The 14243-nt window shown below is 42.8% G+C and overlaps 3 protein-coding genes across 8 annotated transcripts in view; 1 reads left to right on the forward strand and 2 right to left on the reverse strand.

Moving 5' to 3' along the window:
* Nucleotides 1–974: 974 nt before the first annotated feature.
* osgin2 (oxidative stress induced growth inhibitor family member 2) lies at nucleotides 975–5874 on the reverse strand. Of its 4 annotated transcripts, XM_044034405.1 has the most exons (7): nucleotides 5797–5874; nucleotides 5571–5674; nucleotides 3176–3253; nucleotides 2921–3057; nucleotides 2657–2848; nucleotides 2444–2535; nucleotides 975–2349 (listed from the first exon to the last, which is right to left on the reverse strand). In XM_044034405.1, the coding sequence occupies exons 3-7, from the start codon at nucleotides 3240–3242 to the stop codon at nucleotides 1167–1169; spliced, it is 1671 nt and encodes a 556-aa protein (XP_043890340.1). In that variant the 5' UTR covers nucleotides 3243–3253; nucleotides 5571–5674; nucleotides 5797–5874; the 3' UTR covers nucleotides 975–1166. The 4 variants fall into 4 exon arrangements, with proteins under 4 accessions (XP_043890340.1, XP_043890341.1, XP_043890342.1 ...); XM_044034406.1 differs by lacking the exon at nucleotides 5571–5674; XM_044034407.1 differs by lacking the exons at nucleotides 5571–5674; nucleotides 5797–5874 and adding an exon at nucleotides 5402–5501.
* Nucleotides 5875–6972: 1098 nt separating this feature from the next.
* On the forward strand, nucleotides 6973–11149 carry gtpbp10 (GTP-binding protein 10 (putative)). The gene is made up of 10 exons (XM_044033260.1): nucleotides 6973–7091; nucleotides 8027–8220; nucleotides 8673–8764; nucleotides 8923–9067; nucleotides 9168–9241; nucleotides 9323–9375; nucleotides 9461–9568; nucleotides 9882–9959; nucleotides 10080–10203; nucleotides 10623–11149. Exons 1-10 carry the CDS (start codon nucleotides 7059–7061, stop codon nucleotides 10823–10825), a joined length of 1104 nt encoding a protein of 367 aa, XP_043889195.1. The 5' UTR covers nucleotides 6973–7058; the 3' UTR covers nucleotides 10826–11149.
* A 1020-nt stretch (nucleotides 11150–12169) lies between these two features.
* Nucleotides 12170–14243, reverse strand: part of adam22 (ADAM metallopeptidase domain 22) — a 59522-nt gene continuing 57448 nt past the window's right edge. For 2 of the 3 annotated variants that reach the window (XM_044033256.1, XM_044033257.1), the window contains exon 31: nucleotides 12170–14184. In XM_044033256.1, coding sequence (XP_043889191.1) covers nucleotides 14164–14184 — 21 coding nt within the window. In that variant the 3' untranslated portion in view covers nucleotides 12170–14163. The remainder of the gene's footprint in view (nucleotides 14185–14243) is intronic. The other variant, XR_006360970.1, reaches the window with a different exon arrangement.

Consider the following 14243-nt stretch of genomic DNA (forward strand, 5'->3'; position numbering starts at 1 on the left):
GTTGTGACTCTTAATCGTAAAACTGCATTAAAAAAGGCTAGAGAATAAACTGTATAGATGAACACATAGAGTGTTGGGTAAAATAGAAAAGAGCACTACAAGTCTTGCCTTGTCAGTGATTCTCAGAAATCAGAAAAACTTGATGATTGCTGTGAATTTCAACGTAAACAAAGTTGCACATTGTGTCTCAAGAAAAGCCGTTAAATACTCATGTGAGAGGGGAGTTTAGATGTTGTATAGCCAATTCATCAAAATGCATAATGTAATTACAAAAAAGTGGATGTTACGATTTTGTTGACTAAAAATATATTAAAAAATAAATGATTTAGATGGCATGATTATGAAAATGGATTTGTTGCAAATGCGCTTTTTGTGTCTTTTGTTAAGAGAGCTGTAAATCTGTGGAATCAAGACAAAGTCAATAAACTGGTGTTTTCTTGTTACAAACCAATCTTTAAGATCTGATTTGGCCAAGACGTTACAAGTATCACAGTTTAGAGTCGGAAAAATATTCAGTTGTTATTATTCGGGGAAAAATATAATATCCATTTATTTTTCTATGCTATGAAGTTTGCAGTTGTTCTGAACACAAATCAACTCAGAGGGAAATGCCCATAATATACTTTGGAATGGGTTTCTGAGAATACATTCAGATCTGCATCTTCATTTACAGTGTAATCAAAGCAACAGCAAAGATCTTTACACTTCAAACCTTTAAGGAAGAGCTAACTATGCTAGTGCCTACAACAGCAGGTGAAAGAATAAGTGAAGTTAAAAAAAAGGAAATACATGGTAGGCTCAGAATAAACAGGAACATCAGGTCTGTGTCGCTAAGAAGTTCATACGTTATCTCTACAGTCGCCTTTGCTTCTTAGTATCATTGTGTGGAGTAACGATCAGCAGTAGTTTAGAAAATTAAGAATAAGTCAAGTAAAGTTAGTAAAGACACGGGGAACAAATAACACTGATGATAATGAGGTCACATTCATTTATGACACGTCGGACTGACAGGAAAACATTGGCACATGGTAGCCCGGACTTCTTGAGAGTTGTCTTTTGTTTCTTTAGAAACTAATGACTGTACATCCACAACTCCCCCAAGCATTTTCTTGAGCAGTTTGTAAAAACCCTCAAAATCTGCTGTACAACAAACGTGCACCATGTTTTCAAATGAAGTTATTCCCGACAGTGCTGATAAGATTCCCTTTCTTCTTGAGTCTCTTCAGCAGACAGGAGGCAATGCCTAAAGCGCCACCCTTCAAAAATCGAACAAAGTTGTCTCCCACCAGTGGACCCATGGCAAACAGACCTGGTTCCTTGGTACACTCAAAAGTGTAAGGGTGGATGTCAATGGGGTTTTGCTTGCAAGAGATGGGTTTTGTTGGATCCTGCCCCAGGTACTTGCCTTGCCCCTTCAAAAAGAACAAGCTGGGGTTGGTCCCGATCAGCACTAGGACCATGGAGATCTTGAACGCCTTTAGGGAGTTTATCCCCTGCAGCAAGCACTTGGAGTCAGACTGGAAGGACACCACACAGTGTTCAGGAAAACTGGTGTAGTCAGGAAACAAACCGACACTGGCGTTACCACCCATGTTACCTATGGCAAGCTGGGGTTTTGGACACATCTTGGCACATACAGAAGAGGCAATGCTAACTGCCTGGGGTCTGTTAGGAGCAGAGGAGGGAGCCACATTTGTGTAGGTCTGAGTGCACATCATGTTGTAAACCTTGTGGTATTCTGGGTACATGGTCTTCGGCAGCTGCTTGAAGATGAGATCCGAGTCGTCTACACTCTTGCGGAAAACATGCAGCACCCTAATGTTGCTGTTGCAGGCGCACAGAATTGCGTCTGCAGCGCTTAAACCAGCACCTACAATCAAAACTGGATCAGAGTTCATGTCCAGCTTTCTTTGGCCTACAGCCAAGCCGAGGTCTGAGACACTGTGGGACACAAATGGAAGGTCCTCCCCCTCGACGCCTAATCGAATCGGTGAATCTGACGCGCCCGTGGCCAGAACCACATTCTCAGCAAACAGACAGAAGGGGATGTGTGTGTCGTTCTGCACCTGCTGAAATCCCCTTACCTCCCAAAGAACTCCACTTGCTCCATTGTTTACACACTCAACTCCATTTCCCTTAAAGACCTCATCCCCACAATCACCCACCCCTCCATCTGCTTCATCCGTGTGCCCATTTTCCAGAACTTCCCCATCATGCCCCCGGCAGAGTTTGTGGACAGAGGTCACATAGGTGTTGTCTACAAAATTCTTTTGGAGCCCCTTTAGTTTCACATAGTTACGGTAATAGGATGAGATCTCCTCTGGTGTTGCTCTGTCACTGGTGACATCCCTACAGGGAGGAGAAGAAAAGTGAGCAACGAGGCAGAACAATAAACTGAAACTTGAGCCATTTCTAGAGCCGTCAAACTTGTCCTTGTCTTTACCTGCGTTTCCCATTGTTTAGATCTCTGTAGTTGACACCGGGAAGCTCCATCCAGATGCCGAGACTAATAGTGAGCATGGAGCCTTCCATTGCCTGAGGAGAGAATAGAAGGGTAGAAGACAATGGCGTGTCAAAAGGGACAAGCAGGAAGGGTTTAAAGGCAAATATGGATAGTTGCAAAGGTTTGGAACACTTTGACAATCATGTCGCTTACATGCCAAGCACCGCCAGGTGTTGCTCTTCCCAGCACCAGATGTGGGATGTGTTGCTGCTTGTCCCTCCTCCACTGAAGGACAGGAGGGAACTCGTAACCATAGTCAGCATTAGGGTGTAGCAGTGTGTCAAAAAGTACCGCCACTGGATTCATTGACCTCCCCTCAAGACCTTCACTTAAGTATTCCAGATCCTGTAAAAAACAATTGTCACCCTCATGGCGACTGATTGTGTACATTTGCAGACGATGTGTCATTGCTCGTACCTGTTCAGTGATGGGTATGTGCTTGGTCTCCTGTAGCTTCTTGTATAGTATAGGATTAGGGTGCACAGTTGCCGAATCTAGGTAGGGCGTGTATCCACTCAGCAGGTAGGACAGACAGATGCCTGATGGTCCATTGCCTGAAACACAAACCGGTTTTTCAGGCATTTTCAGAAATGGTGGATTAGCATCCACACAGAGCCCATGTCTATGTGGCACCACATAGACTATGAAAGATTTTGAAGCTAAAAAGTTTACCTATGATGACAACAGGGACAATGGGTGGGTGCTCTTGTGGCAGAGTGGTCTCTTCCAGAAGAGGCATGGCTGCAGCCACTGTGAAGGAACCAAATGAGAACATTATGAAGACTTTTCTGCAACTGTCCATTTAAAACTGAACTAAAATGGAGCCTCATATTTCCGGGTCAGATCATTTGATCATATCGGCTTGCTGCCTTTGTCTCTGCCGATGTTGGTGTCTAAGATTCTGTCTCCATCCACCGTCACCAGCTGAATCAGAAACCCAAGCACTGAGGAGAGGGGGCTTTATTCATTCATTCCGCTGCCGTGCATTCACACACACAGGCAGACATCAAATCTCTGGGGCTTCACAAATGGGGAAACATGTCACCACAACACAACATGACCCTCAGGTGACGACCCTCTGTTAACCCTGGTACTGCTTCCCAAACAAAAGGGAGTTGTTTGCCCGTCGGGCAGCAAATCCCCTCTGATCACTCCTCTGAGTGGGCCCTAATCCCACTGGCCTTGTTTATGTCTTTGCCGCCCTTTTCAATGGCAGCGGGGCGAGAATGTGGCCCTGGCATGTCAACACACCAAGCTCCTCCTCCTCCTCCCTTCACACCAGTCACCACCACCAATAAATACACACTCCTGCCAAAACAACCCACTATCAGCCAGTGCCCACTCAGCCCAGTTTCATTCTAACTGAAACACAGCCCGCACCTCTTTTGTCATTTATAGCAAACTTTGGCCCACGTCCCTGAAACTGCCACGTCTCCCGGCTGCCAGTGTGATCTGCCTCATTTCTCACGCAGCACCTCCCTCCCCGTCTGACCTGGGTCTGAAAGCCAAATGCTTTTCTTTGGTCATCAGCTCGTTCACTGTTCTCAGTGAACTGCACTGGGATTCCACACATTGTCTGCCCTGTTTGGAGGACATTGTGCCTTATTTTCAGAGTCAGACTCGACACACAACTTAACAACATTAGAACTAAAACCAAACAACCAGATTCTGTAGAATGCATTATTGGACTGATAATGACATTTCCACCCCCACACACAGTGTTTATTGTCCTGTAATTTGGGACTTTTGAATAAGAACTAGTTCATTAATGCATAATAATTAAATACTACTGTCTTTTTTTCACACAAGTGACTCAAATAATAGTTCAGAATTGCAGTAACAATCAGTCACATTAGGGAATTTGTGTGTTTGGGACAGGTAGGTTGTTATCCAGTTCCTTGGGTTAGGGGTAATAAAATGTATTGTGTAGTCAGTCAGTCATCATCTACCGCTTTATCCTCCACCAGAGGGTCGCGGGGGGTGCTGTGCCAATCTCAGCTACATCGGACGATAGGCGGGGTACACCCTGGACAGTTCGCCAGTCCATCGCAGGGCCACACAACTAGAGACAAACAACCATTCACTCTCACACTCACTCCTATGGTCAATTTAGAGTGTCCAATTTACCTAATCCGAACCCGGAGAGAACCCACGCACACACGGGGAGAACATGCAAACTCCATGCAGAAAGGCCCTTGTTCCAACCGGGGCTCGAACTCGGGTCTTCTCGCTGCAAGGCGAGAGTGCTAACCACTACACCACCGTGTGGCCATCACAAGACTGATTAATGTGAATAAATACTGTGAGTGCTTTATCATCAAAATCACATTTTCACTTCACTTTTTTCTTGAGTAAAAACCAACCGCAGCAGATCATCCAAGCAGCTTTGCCTGAGAGGAAAAAGCCTGAGTATTTTTACAACTGCATGGCAACTACAAAGCTACAAAACACAGATTTTAGTTGACTTCATTTTCTATCACTGTAGCCACCGTCTTCCTGCTCTTTCATGCACCAACCGTCAGCCAATCTGTGTGCGCTTTTTGCAGCATGTGTGGAAGCATGTGCACATTTCTAGAACACTGGACACTGAGACTATACATGAAAAAACAGAGGAAACTTTCAGCTGAATGTGTGTGATGAGTGTTATAACATAACGCGGGCTTGTCTACATGTACAAAACATGCATTCAATTATACAACAGCTGTTCAAGCTATGTGTTCTTTCTGAAATGTGCCTTTAGTTTTCAACTGCAGCCATTTAAGTGGTTCTATTCTGGTCCATATACAGCCTTTGTGTGTGTGTGTGTGTGTGTGTTGCTCCAGTACAGTCCACACTGATAGGGCTGCATGCTGTAGCTGTGAGTGAGTGTGTGTGTGTGTGTGTGTGTTACCACATCACCATCATCCTAATGGACCAACAACCTCGCACGCTAAGTCTGTGTGACTGCATCCACTGAGTCACACGGACTGGACACATGCGACAGAGACATGCCATTCAACTGCATGATTTAGGTCAAACAAACACTCACGAACATTCACAACAGTTGGCGAAGAAACAAAGCTCTTACCTCGCTGTGTAACTGTGTATGACTGTGTGTGCGCGCGCGCGCGCGTGTCCCAGTGTCGTCCTGTAATCACGACCTACAGCTGCATCTCCACGCTTATAAATAACCTGCACGCACACACACACACACACACCGGTGGGAGGATCCACATCCTCCAACTGACCGAGATGTTGCAGGAGATGAGAAGCCTCTGTGTCGTCATCACACACTCACACACATACACACTTACCTCCGTGCTGTTAAACCTGAGCTCTCTGGAATATTCAAGTGTGATCAGCCTGGACATCTCTCCCTCTGTCTGTCTCTGTCTCTCTCTCTCTCTCTCTGTAGAGAGACACCGGCTCTGCGTTTGCCTTCGTCGTCACGTGCACCTCTCACGCCGCACACAGTGCACAGACAGAGGCGGGACCATCCTCACTCAGCTCTCTGCTGTGGTCTGGACTCACCTCTGCCTCTAAAGATACACGTGTGCTTTATTTGCATTACTGTATATGTCAGTGATGAACTCTCAGAATTGTCCTCTGACTGTCCAAAATTAGTCCCCACAAAAGAATTCATGACACTGTGACCCTGTTTACAGTAAGAGATCACAGCTCTGTCAACACATGATGGAGTGTACTGTGTTGGAGGTTTGGTGGGCGGTCATTGTAACAACATAACTCTATTTACTGCTTCAACTTTTAAGTTACTCATTAAAAGTCACTCCTTCACAAAAGTAATTAGTGAGATTGTTCCCAGAATTATGGAGTTCTTCACTGCCCCGTCTGGTGCCCCAATGGACAAAAACACTACATGTTTTACAATATTTATTTTTAGTTTTACAATTATTTATTTAATATTATATTTACAAGTTCCCTCTAGAGTGGTGAAAACTACTGAGTGTCATTCATATGTGGCCTCTAAAGCAAAATATAATTGAATTAAATTGATTATTTCTAATGGAGTGTCTTTTTAGAGAAAAGTGATGAAGTGCCCTTTAAGATGCTCTTACAACTTTGTTTCCTACTGTATGGGTCACATCAAAAACAGTGCCGTTATGAAGATCCCTACTGTCCCTACATGACAGTATCCCAAAGGGTGTCCTTAGGAAATGATATTCAGTGGAAATTTGATGTTCTGCAGGTGTCCTAATAAAAGTAAGGTTCTGTACAGGTTCCTTTTTGATTTAAAACTTATTTAGTGCCTGCCTGTCGCATCATCGTGGTGCCTGCTCCACCTGTGCACAGTAGGTGTCCTTTTAATTTTCGCCCCTGCCCTTCCAAATGTCTATGTGCGCCACTGCTTCCTGTCACTCCTCTCTCTTTTGCTTTAAATCCAGCACTGATTTATCAGTGCGTCTCCATTAAGCCCCGCCTTCCATCTTTGCCATTGTCCAATGAGGTGAGAGAATCCGCCACCACTTCCTGTTCTTCAAACTGTCACATGTTAGCAGTGTGTTAGCTCAGTCTGTCAACAGAGGAGCAGGAAAAGTGTCAATAAACGCCACTAAAGATGGTCCAGTTGAGCAGAATCTGCCTCCGGAAGGTCAGTTCTACAGCAGACATCATCATAATGACATGAAAACTGTTTCACCGACAGTGACAGTTTTCCCTGTAGTAGTGACATTGCCTGCGAAGCTAACTGGCTAACGTAGCACTACCTTCAAAACATCAACACTGTGACATCTGTGCAAGTGTTTATAGTCTCATGTCATGGTTTAATGTTGTCATAGTGATAGTTACCTGACTGGTTAGTATCTGACCTGCTGTTAGTAAGTTAACATAACCTAGAATATCCAACTGTGTGAAATACAATACTTATATCAGCTCTTTTTTTGATGGGTTAGCCTAACCTATGTGAAGACAGAAGATTGACAGAACAAGCTCAGTACCCTACCCTAGCTTAGCTTAGAGTCCACTGTGTTTCATTTTTAAGTCTATTGCATGGCTGATAGTTGGCTGGTTGTCATGGAGATGTGGCTGTTACTGATAGGACTGTAATCAGTAGCTCAGCTAGTCAGTATGTATGGTGACTGAGCATGAAAGTTTATGTAATATAAGATCTAATGTAGAAATGTTTTCTTGCTGTAAATTATTAGAATACATTTATGCTTCAATATTAACAGTAACATCACAATCAAAGCAACTCTGCACCTGATGTACATCACTTTTGCACAATTACTGTAGATGTTTATTTATTTATTTATTCTATTCACTGATTTTTGTAATGCACCTTGCATTGTTATCGTATAATAAGACTAACTTGTACAGTTAAATATTCTTCTTAGTCCTCATTTGTATATTTAGTGTATGTAGATAATATTTTTTTTAATTTCCACAGCCACAGATGAATAAAGTTATCTTTATGTTAATCAGTTTAGGTTGTCAGTCTTCAACTTTGATTCACGTCGTTCTTATGTGTGGTTTTATCTTAAATCCTCCTGGAGGTCACTTTAATGTTTCTCTTTTGCCTCTTTGCAGTTTGGGAACTTTGTGGACAACCTCCGGCTGTATGTGCGTGGGGGAAGCGGTGGCATGGGTTTACCCCGTCTTGGAGGACAGGGAGGGAACGGAGGAGATGTTTGGGTGGTGGGATCAAAGAATATGACCTTAAAGGGGATCAAGGAAAAATATCCTCAGAAACGTTTTCTTGGTGGACCAGGAGAGAACAGCAGGTTGTTTTCCCTAAATCTAACCTTGAGTTTTTTATTTTGAAATGACAGTGTGTAATTTTGGGTGATTTTGTTGTTAGTATTCTGCCTGTTTGGTCCTCGTGAACAAAAACAATGTAATGTTATTTTTTATGCTGCGTCCTTCAACTGAAAACAGGCTTTGTCATGCAGAGATATCAGAGCAGACTGAGGAAGTGTTTGCGTATGTACAACAGCAGCACAGGGACAGGACAGGTGTTAGAGAAAGTTATGTTTGATCAGCATTGTGTGAACTTATTTAATAATGGTTTGAATGTCATGGACATTTGCTTCTTTTTTAAAGTTACGTACTTCCGTTTTAAGTTGACTGCAGTTGTTGTGTTTTTTTTTCTGACGTGTTGTTGAAAAGATGCAAATTCTTGTCAGTCGAGTCTGTTTTGTGAATTTATTTTGTGTGTGTTTTATTTTAATGACAGTGTGCGAGCAATTAAAGGACAGAGGGGACAGGACAAGGAGATCTGTGCTCCTGTTGGTATCACCGTCACCACTGATGGCGGCAGAATACTTGGTAACGTTTAATATCACATACTACTTGGTCAAACATTTGTGAAGTGACTAGTAATGCACATGAAAGATTTTGGTTTGGAAACAAATTTTTGTTCAGAAAAAGTGAACAGGCAATGATTAGGGAATGTGGAGACTAAAAGTTCCTCCTTCTTCTTCAAGGTGAACTGAACACAGAAGGTGATCGTGTGAAGGTGGCGAAAGGAGGAGCTGGAGGTTCCTACCACTCTAGATTTGAGCCTCAGAAGGGCCAGGCCAAACACATTCGACTTGACCTCAAACTTATCGCAGACGTGGGACTCGTTGGGTGAGAGCAGAGATGCGTGTGAACATATCAGGTCTTTTCTGCTCAAGATCAAATCGCCTTAAAGTTTTTCTGAATGTGTGATTTTCTTGTGTTGGAATAGATTCCCAAATGCAGGAAAATCGTCTCTCCTGACAGCCATGTCTAACGCCACACCTCAGATTGCCAGCTACGCATGTATGTAAATAATTTAACTTTTACTCAGCCATTATAATTACTCTCTTCATCATCATTTCTAACATCCCTGTCCCTTTACAGTTACAACTGTGAAGCCGGAGATTGGCAAACTGATGTATGACGATTACAAACAGGTATGGGATTTATATTAATGCGTATAAGTATTACTTTACTTTCAACTCTCTGTTAATTGGTTTCTGTTTTGCGTCTTCTCTGTAGATCTCTGTTGCAGACCTCCCAGGGCTGATTGAGGGAGCTCATATAAATAAAGGCATGGGCCATAAGTTCCTAAAACACGTAGAGAGGACCAAACAGCTGCTGTTTGTTGTGAGTGGAGACAAAAAAACGTACTTTAGCATCAACCATCAAACAAATAAGCAGAGAAAGCACTCAGACAAAGCACAACTCCACCAAGGTCACTCACGTTTCCAAATGTCAAAAAAAGTCCCCTACCTCACAAGGTTAAGAGTTTTTAAAAACAAATCCTGGATCTGGATTCATAATTATTTCTGCCATAGACGACATCCTCAAAAAATGTACTCCAAATCCATCCTTTACAGTTTGAGTCATGCTGCTCATAGACTGCTGGTGATTGTGATGATGATAGAGTTTTGTTTGATTGTGTTTTATTTCACTTAAGGTGGATGTTAATGGTTTCCAGCTGGCTAGTACGACGCCATTTAGGTCGGCCTTTGAAGCTGTGCAGCTCCTCACCAAGGTTAGACTGACACTACTGTATACATGAAGCATCACAAGTCACCTCTGCACGTTATTTATTCACCTGCTGTGTATTTTCCTTCATCCTCCTCTTCTTCTTTATCGTTTTCACTGACTTAAGGAGCTGGAGTTGTATAAAGCAGAGCTTGTGTCGAAGCCTGCTCTGCTGGTGGTGAATAAGATGGACCTGCCGGACGCTGACGACAAACTAGAGGAGCTGAAGGAGCAGCTACAAAACCCAGATGGTAGATTTAACTTAACTTTAATTTTGAATTATTAACCTTGAGAGCAAGAAACTGAGTGCATTGTTGGAGGCAAGTGCTTAAATAAATACACATTTCCATCTGTTAAAGTATGTGTAAACCCTATGAATCCACTTTACATACCATTTACAGTGTTTAGGAGAAAAGAATGTCAATTGTAAACCTTTAAATGTAAAAGCAAAACCAGTGTGAAGAACAGACTTTACAGACAGAATCACACAGAAAGGCTGGTTTTCTTTTTTTTTTTACACAAAACAGCCTTTAAAAAACATAAAGAAAAATTAATTATGACTTTTTGTCTGTAACACATCATCAGGACAATATATCAGAGCAAAATGACTAAAAGTGGCCGTTTGTTTCGTTCATTTTTCAACATACTGTACTGTATTTGCCACCTGCAGAGTTTTCTGATCTGTTGCCTGCCGACATGATACCGAAGAACTACATTACCTTCACACACGTGGTTCCTGTCTCTGCCACTACTGGGTTTGGTGTTGACCTTTTAAGGAGTTGCATCCGAGTGTCGCTGGATGAAGACGCCGCCATGGCAACTAAAGCCATCCATCAAGAAAGACTGCAAGCTCTCAGGTTAAGCCTCACATGAGCATTTGTGGGAAAACATGGACAAGCCTTGCAGATTTCCCTCTGGTCCTCATTGAATACAGTAGCTGGCAGGAGCTGGTAGAGGTTATGTCGTGCGTGGTAAATATCATCCAGCGCCTGCGACAACAGTCTGACGGTGCGAAGTCAGACTTTTTTGACCTTCACAGTGAAAACACCGGGTCCTGCAGCACTGCACTGTCCTTTACGCAGAGATTGTAAAAATACTGTATGTAATGTATTTATATACCTTTACTGAAAAGGTTGTGGTCAAGCTAATGTAACTGCAGCACCGTCTTTAGCACCAGATAAACTGAATGACACAGAACGTACTCAGTATTGTTGACTTTTTCTCCCACGATATTTCAACACAGGAAGTCTGATCCAACACTAGAGCAGTACATTATCAGGTCAAGTATGCAGCACCAAAGAGTTTGCGTCTCTGTGATTTTATAATTATGATTAATAATTATTTTATAATTAAATCAACAAACAAAATGTATTTAATCAAGCCATAACAAAAGGCTAGTGCTGTTGTAAAACAAAACAAAAGCCACTAAATCTGTAGCAACTTGATCTTTAAATCTACAAGTCAAGTTGTAACTGATACTTTGGATATCTATGACCTGGATGAATGAGATTATACTCAAAACAGAGTCAGTTTTCCAGTGTGTGTTCTACTTCTTTCCCTCTACACAATTGTCTGCAAGCTATTGGAAATGGCAGAACACACAGTTGTGTTGATGAAAGTTTTATTTTATATTAAATATATTACAATACTGACCGATTAAGAGGGAGGAAAAATATGGGGATTGATTTTTGCATCATTAGTCTGTACAACATACAGGCATTAATTAAAAAAAATAAAATGACAAACTGTCAGCAACGTCAGTATTAAGATTTGAACTAATACATGTGGGCGCTTCTACGGTTCCTGGAGCAGTGTCGATGTGTTCTGGCAGAACAGGACTACATGGATATATGTCTGGGTGTGGTGGCTGTGCTCCACGACATAAGATACATTCAAGTCTGTGGCCACACAGAGACAGACGACTCAAAGTCGCCCAGTAAGGATTGGCCCGTCCACCTGTGTGTGCAGGGAGATAACAGAAGATCATGCCAGGTGTGGAAGGACTGCAGCCTGCATGGTCCCATCTGAAGTGGAGTGTCATTGACACTGGGAAAAACATACAGTATCATGATCTCGAGCTCCACAGCCTGGACCACTGGACACAGGAGAACCAGGGTGAGAAAGAGTTCTCTGGACGAAGGCAAATCATGAGCCCATTCAGAGCCGCGTTGTAACACCTGTGTCCAAATCTTAAACAATACAGATCAGCACATGCCAGAGGGGAAAAGAATGTTTTTAAAAAATCATCATCATGTGTCCAATCAAACCCATTAAACACACAGAATTACAAGTAATGCACTAAATAACAAGTTTGGACACTTGCTGTACATAATGCTGAGAAAAAGGTGAACATTACAAAGGTACTTAAAAGATACTAATAGCAATATTAGTCCAATATTGTGACAATCATATTACCTATACAGTCCTAATGCATACATGAATTACAAATGAACAGGTGTCCATGCTGGAACTAAAACTAAACAACAATAAATGACAAACGTGAGGCCTTGAGACAACAGTGTCTACACAAGGTAGAGCAATTTGTAACTGTACAAAGAAGTGATAGTTTCCAGGGAATTCCACCTTAAATAGCTACATGACAAATCTTTCTTTATCGATCATCAAACCCAGTGATCTCCTGCTCTGCATTGTCCTAAAGACAGTGTATTCTGTGCAGTAGGCCGTGAGGGGGAAACAGTCTTTCAGTGACATGCTCTCTGCTCCGCGTTGTGGTCCTACAAACAGCCTACCAGAGAAATAATGCAATTTGATATAGAAGTGTCATGCTGTTGGTCTTCACAAGCTCAAACACTGTACAGCATAGTTAATCATTTACAAGCTAAATATCTCAATCATCACAGCTAAATCCAAAATGCACATCTCAAGATTCTTGCAGTGTCGTGACACTCATCATGACACTGTGTGCTCTCATCGCGGGAACGGGAGCACGTAATTCAAGGACAATCTGACACTTCTTTTAACTGCATCAAGGGGGGGGAAACTTGCAAAAAACACACGAGTGAAACGTGGTAAATCTATAACTACGTCAGACACATCTCAGTCCATTCGTTTCACACGGGAATGGCACGTAAAACTATTCATCTAAATTAATACCATCGCAGTGACATCCTTAACTGTGCCACAATCAATGTCTTCCTGTGGTGTTCCGTCACGTCTGTGCATTTCTCCCAAAGATGGATGGAAACCAGTGCTAATATGAACACATTCTGCTATGGATGGATGGAGAAAACCTTAGAGGTCACAGTCACACAGGAAAGTGTTGTAGGGGGGGAATTAGGACAGAAAGTACAATTACAGACAGAGACTTCTGTCTACAGCACAACACACAAGGAAGAGGAAGTTTTCCTCCTTCAAAATAAAAGCAAAAACATACTCTATGCGGGGTTTTTTTAACTGTACATATTTACACACGCACAAACAAGGCAATGGGAGGAGGAGGAGGGGTGAGGGTTGCGTCCATGTCTTGGCTTATGGGTTATAATTGTTGATATAATATGTGTTGCCTATAATGGAGAGAAAGCATCAAAGCCTACAGAAGGTATAAAATCACTGTCCCCCCGCCACCATGCTTTTCCTTTCTGATCAGATTGCTGCTCTTCTCGTCTCGTCAGTGGGAGGAGTTTGCTGATAAACAGGTTTATCTCATGCATACAGTGTTTCTACAGTGATTCGCGTGCGTCAAAATGGTCCGACAAAATCCAGCGATGCCGTGTGATACGATGACCTGCTCCTGGGGAAATCTCAGGAAACTGTGGCTCTGACGTGAGTGAGTGAGTGTGACGAGAGGAGGATGTGTTGTGGTTTAAGGTTTCGGGGACAGGGGTTGGTGGGGGTTTGGTGGGCGTGGGGGCTCAGAGTGGTGGGGGTTTTGAGTCCCGTTGGACTGAACAGCTCAGTCTCAGCTTCAGCTGGTCTGGAGTGAATATGGAGCTGGTTTCTCTGCCATCACGCTGCATCATCACTGAATGTGAAGGCTCGACGGCCTCAGAGATGGTTTTACACACCAACTCTCACCAACTCGCACAGACTGCTGCCTAGTTCCACTCCGGTTGGGGGCTCTCTCTATCTATCTCTTCCTCATTAGTCGTTTAAGAGTCAATTTCGTTTCATTTTTGTGTGTTTTTCATTCATAGACAAGGAGAGACAAGTGTAGTTCCTTAAGGTCTTTTGCTGAATGGGTTACACGGCTGTTATATTGAAGTCTCCCACAGCTGCAGAGACAAGAGGCACAGAAAAGACAAAGAAAAGACATTTTAACATTTATACAGGT

The sequence above is a fragment of the Solea senegalensis genome, linkage group LG9 (assembly GCF_019176455.1).
Source record: "Solea senegalensis isolate Sse05_10M linkage group LG9, IFAPA_SoseM_1, whole genome shotgun sequence".
Lineage (NCBI taxonomy): Eukaryota > Metazoa > Chordata > Actinopteri > Pleuronectiformes > Soleidae > Solea > Solea senegalensis.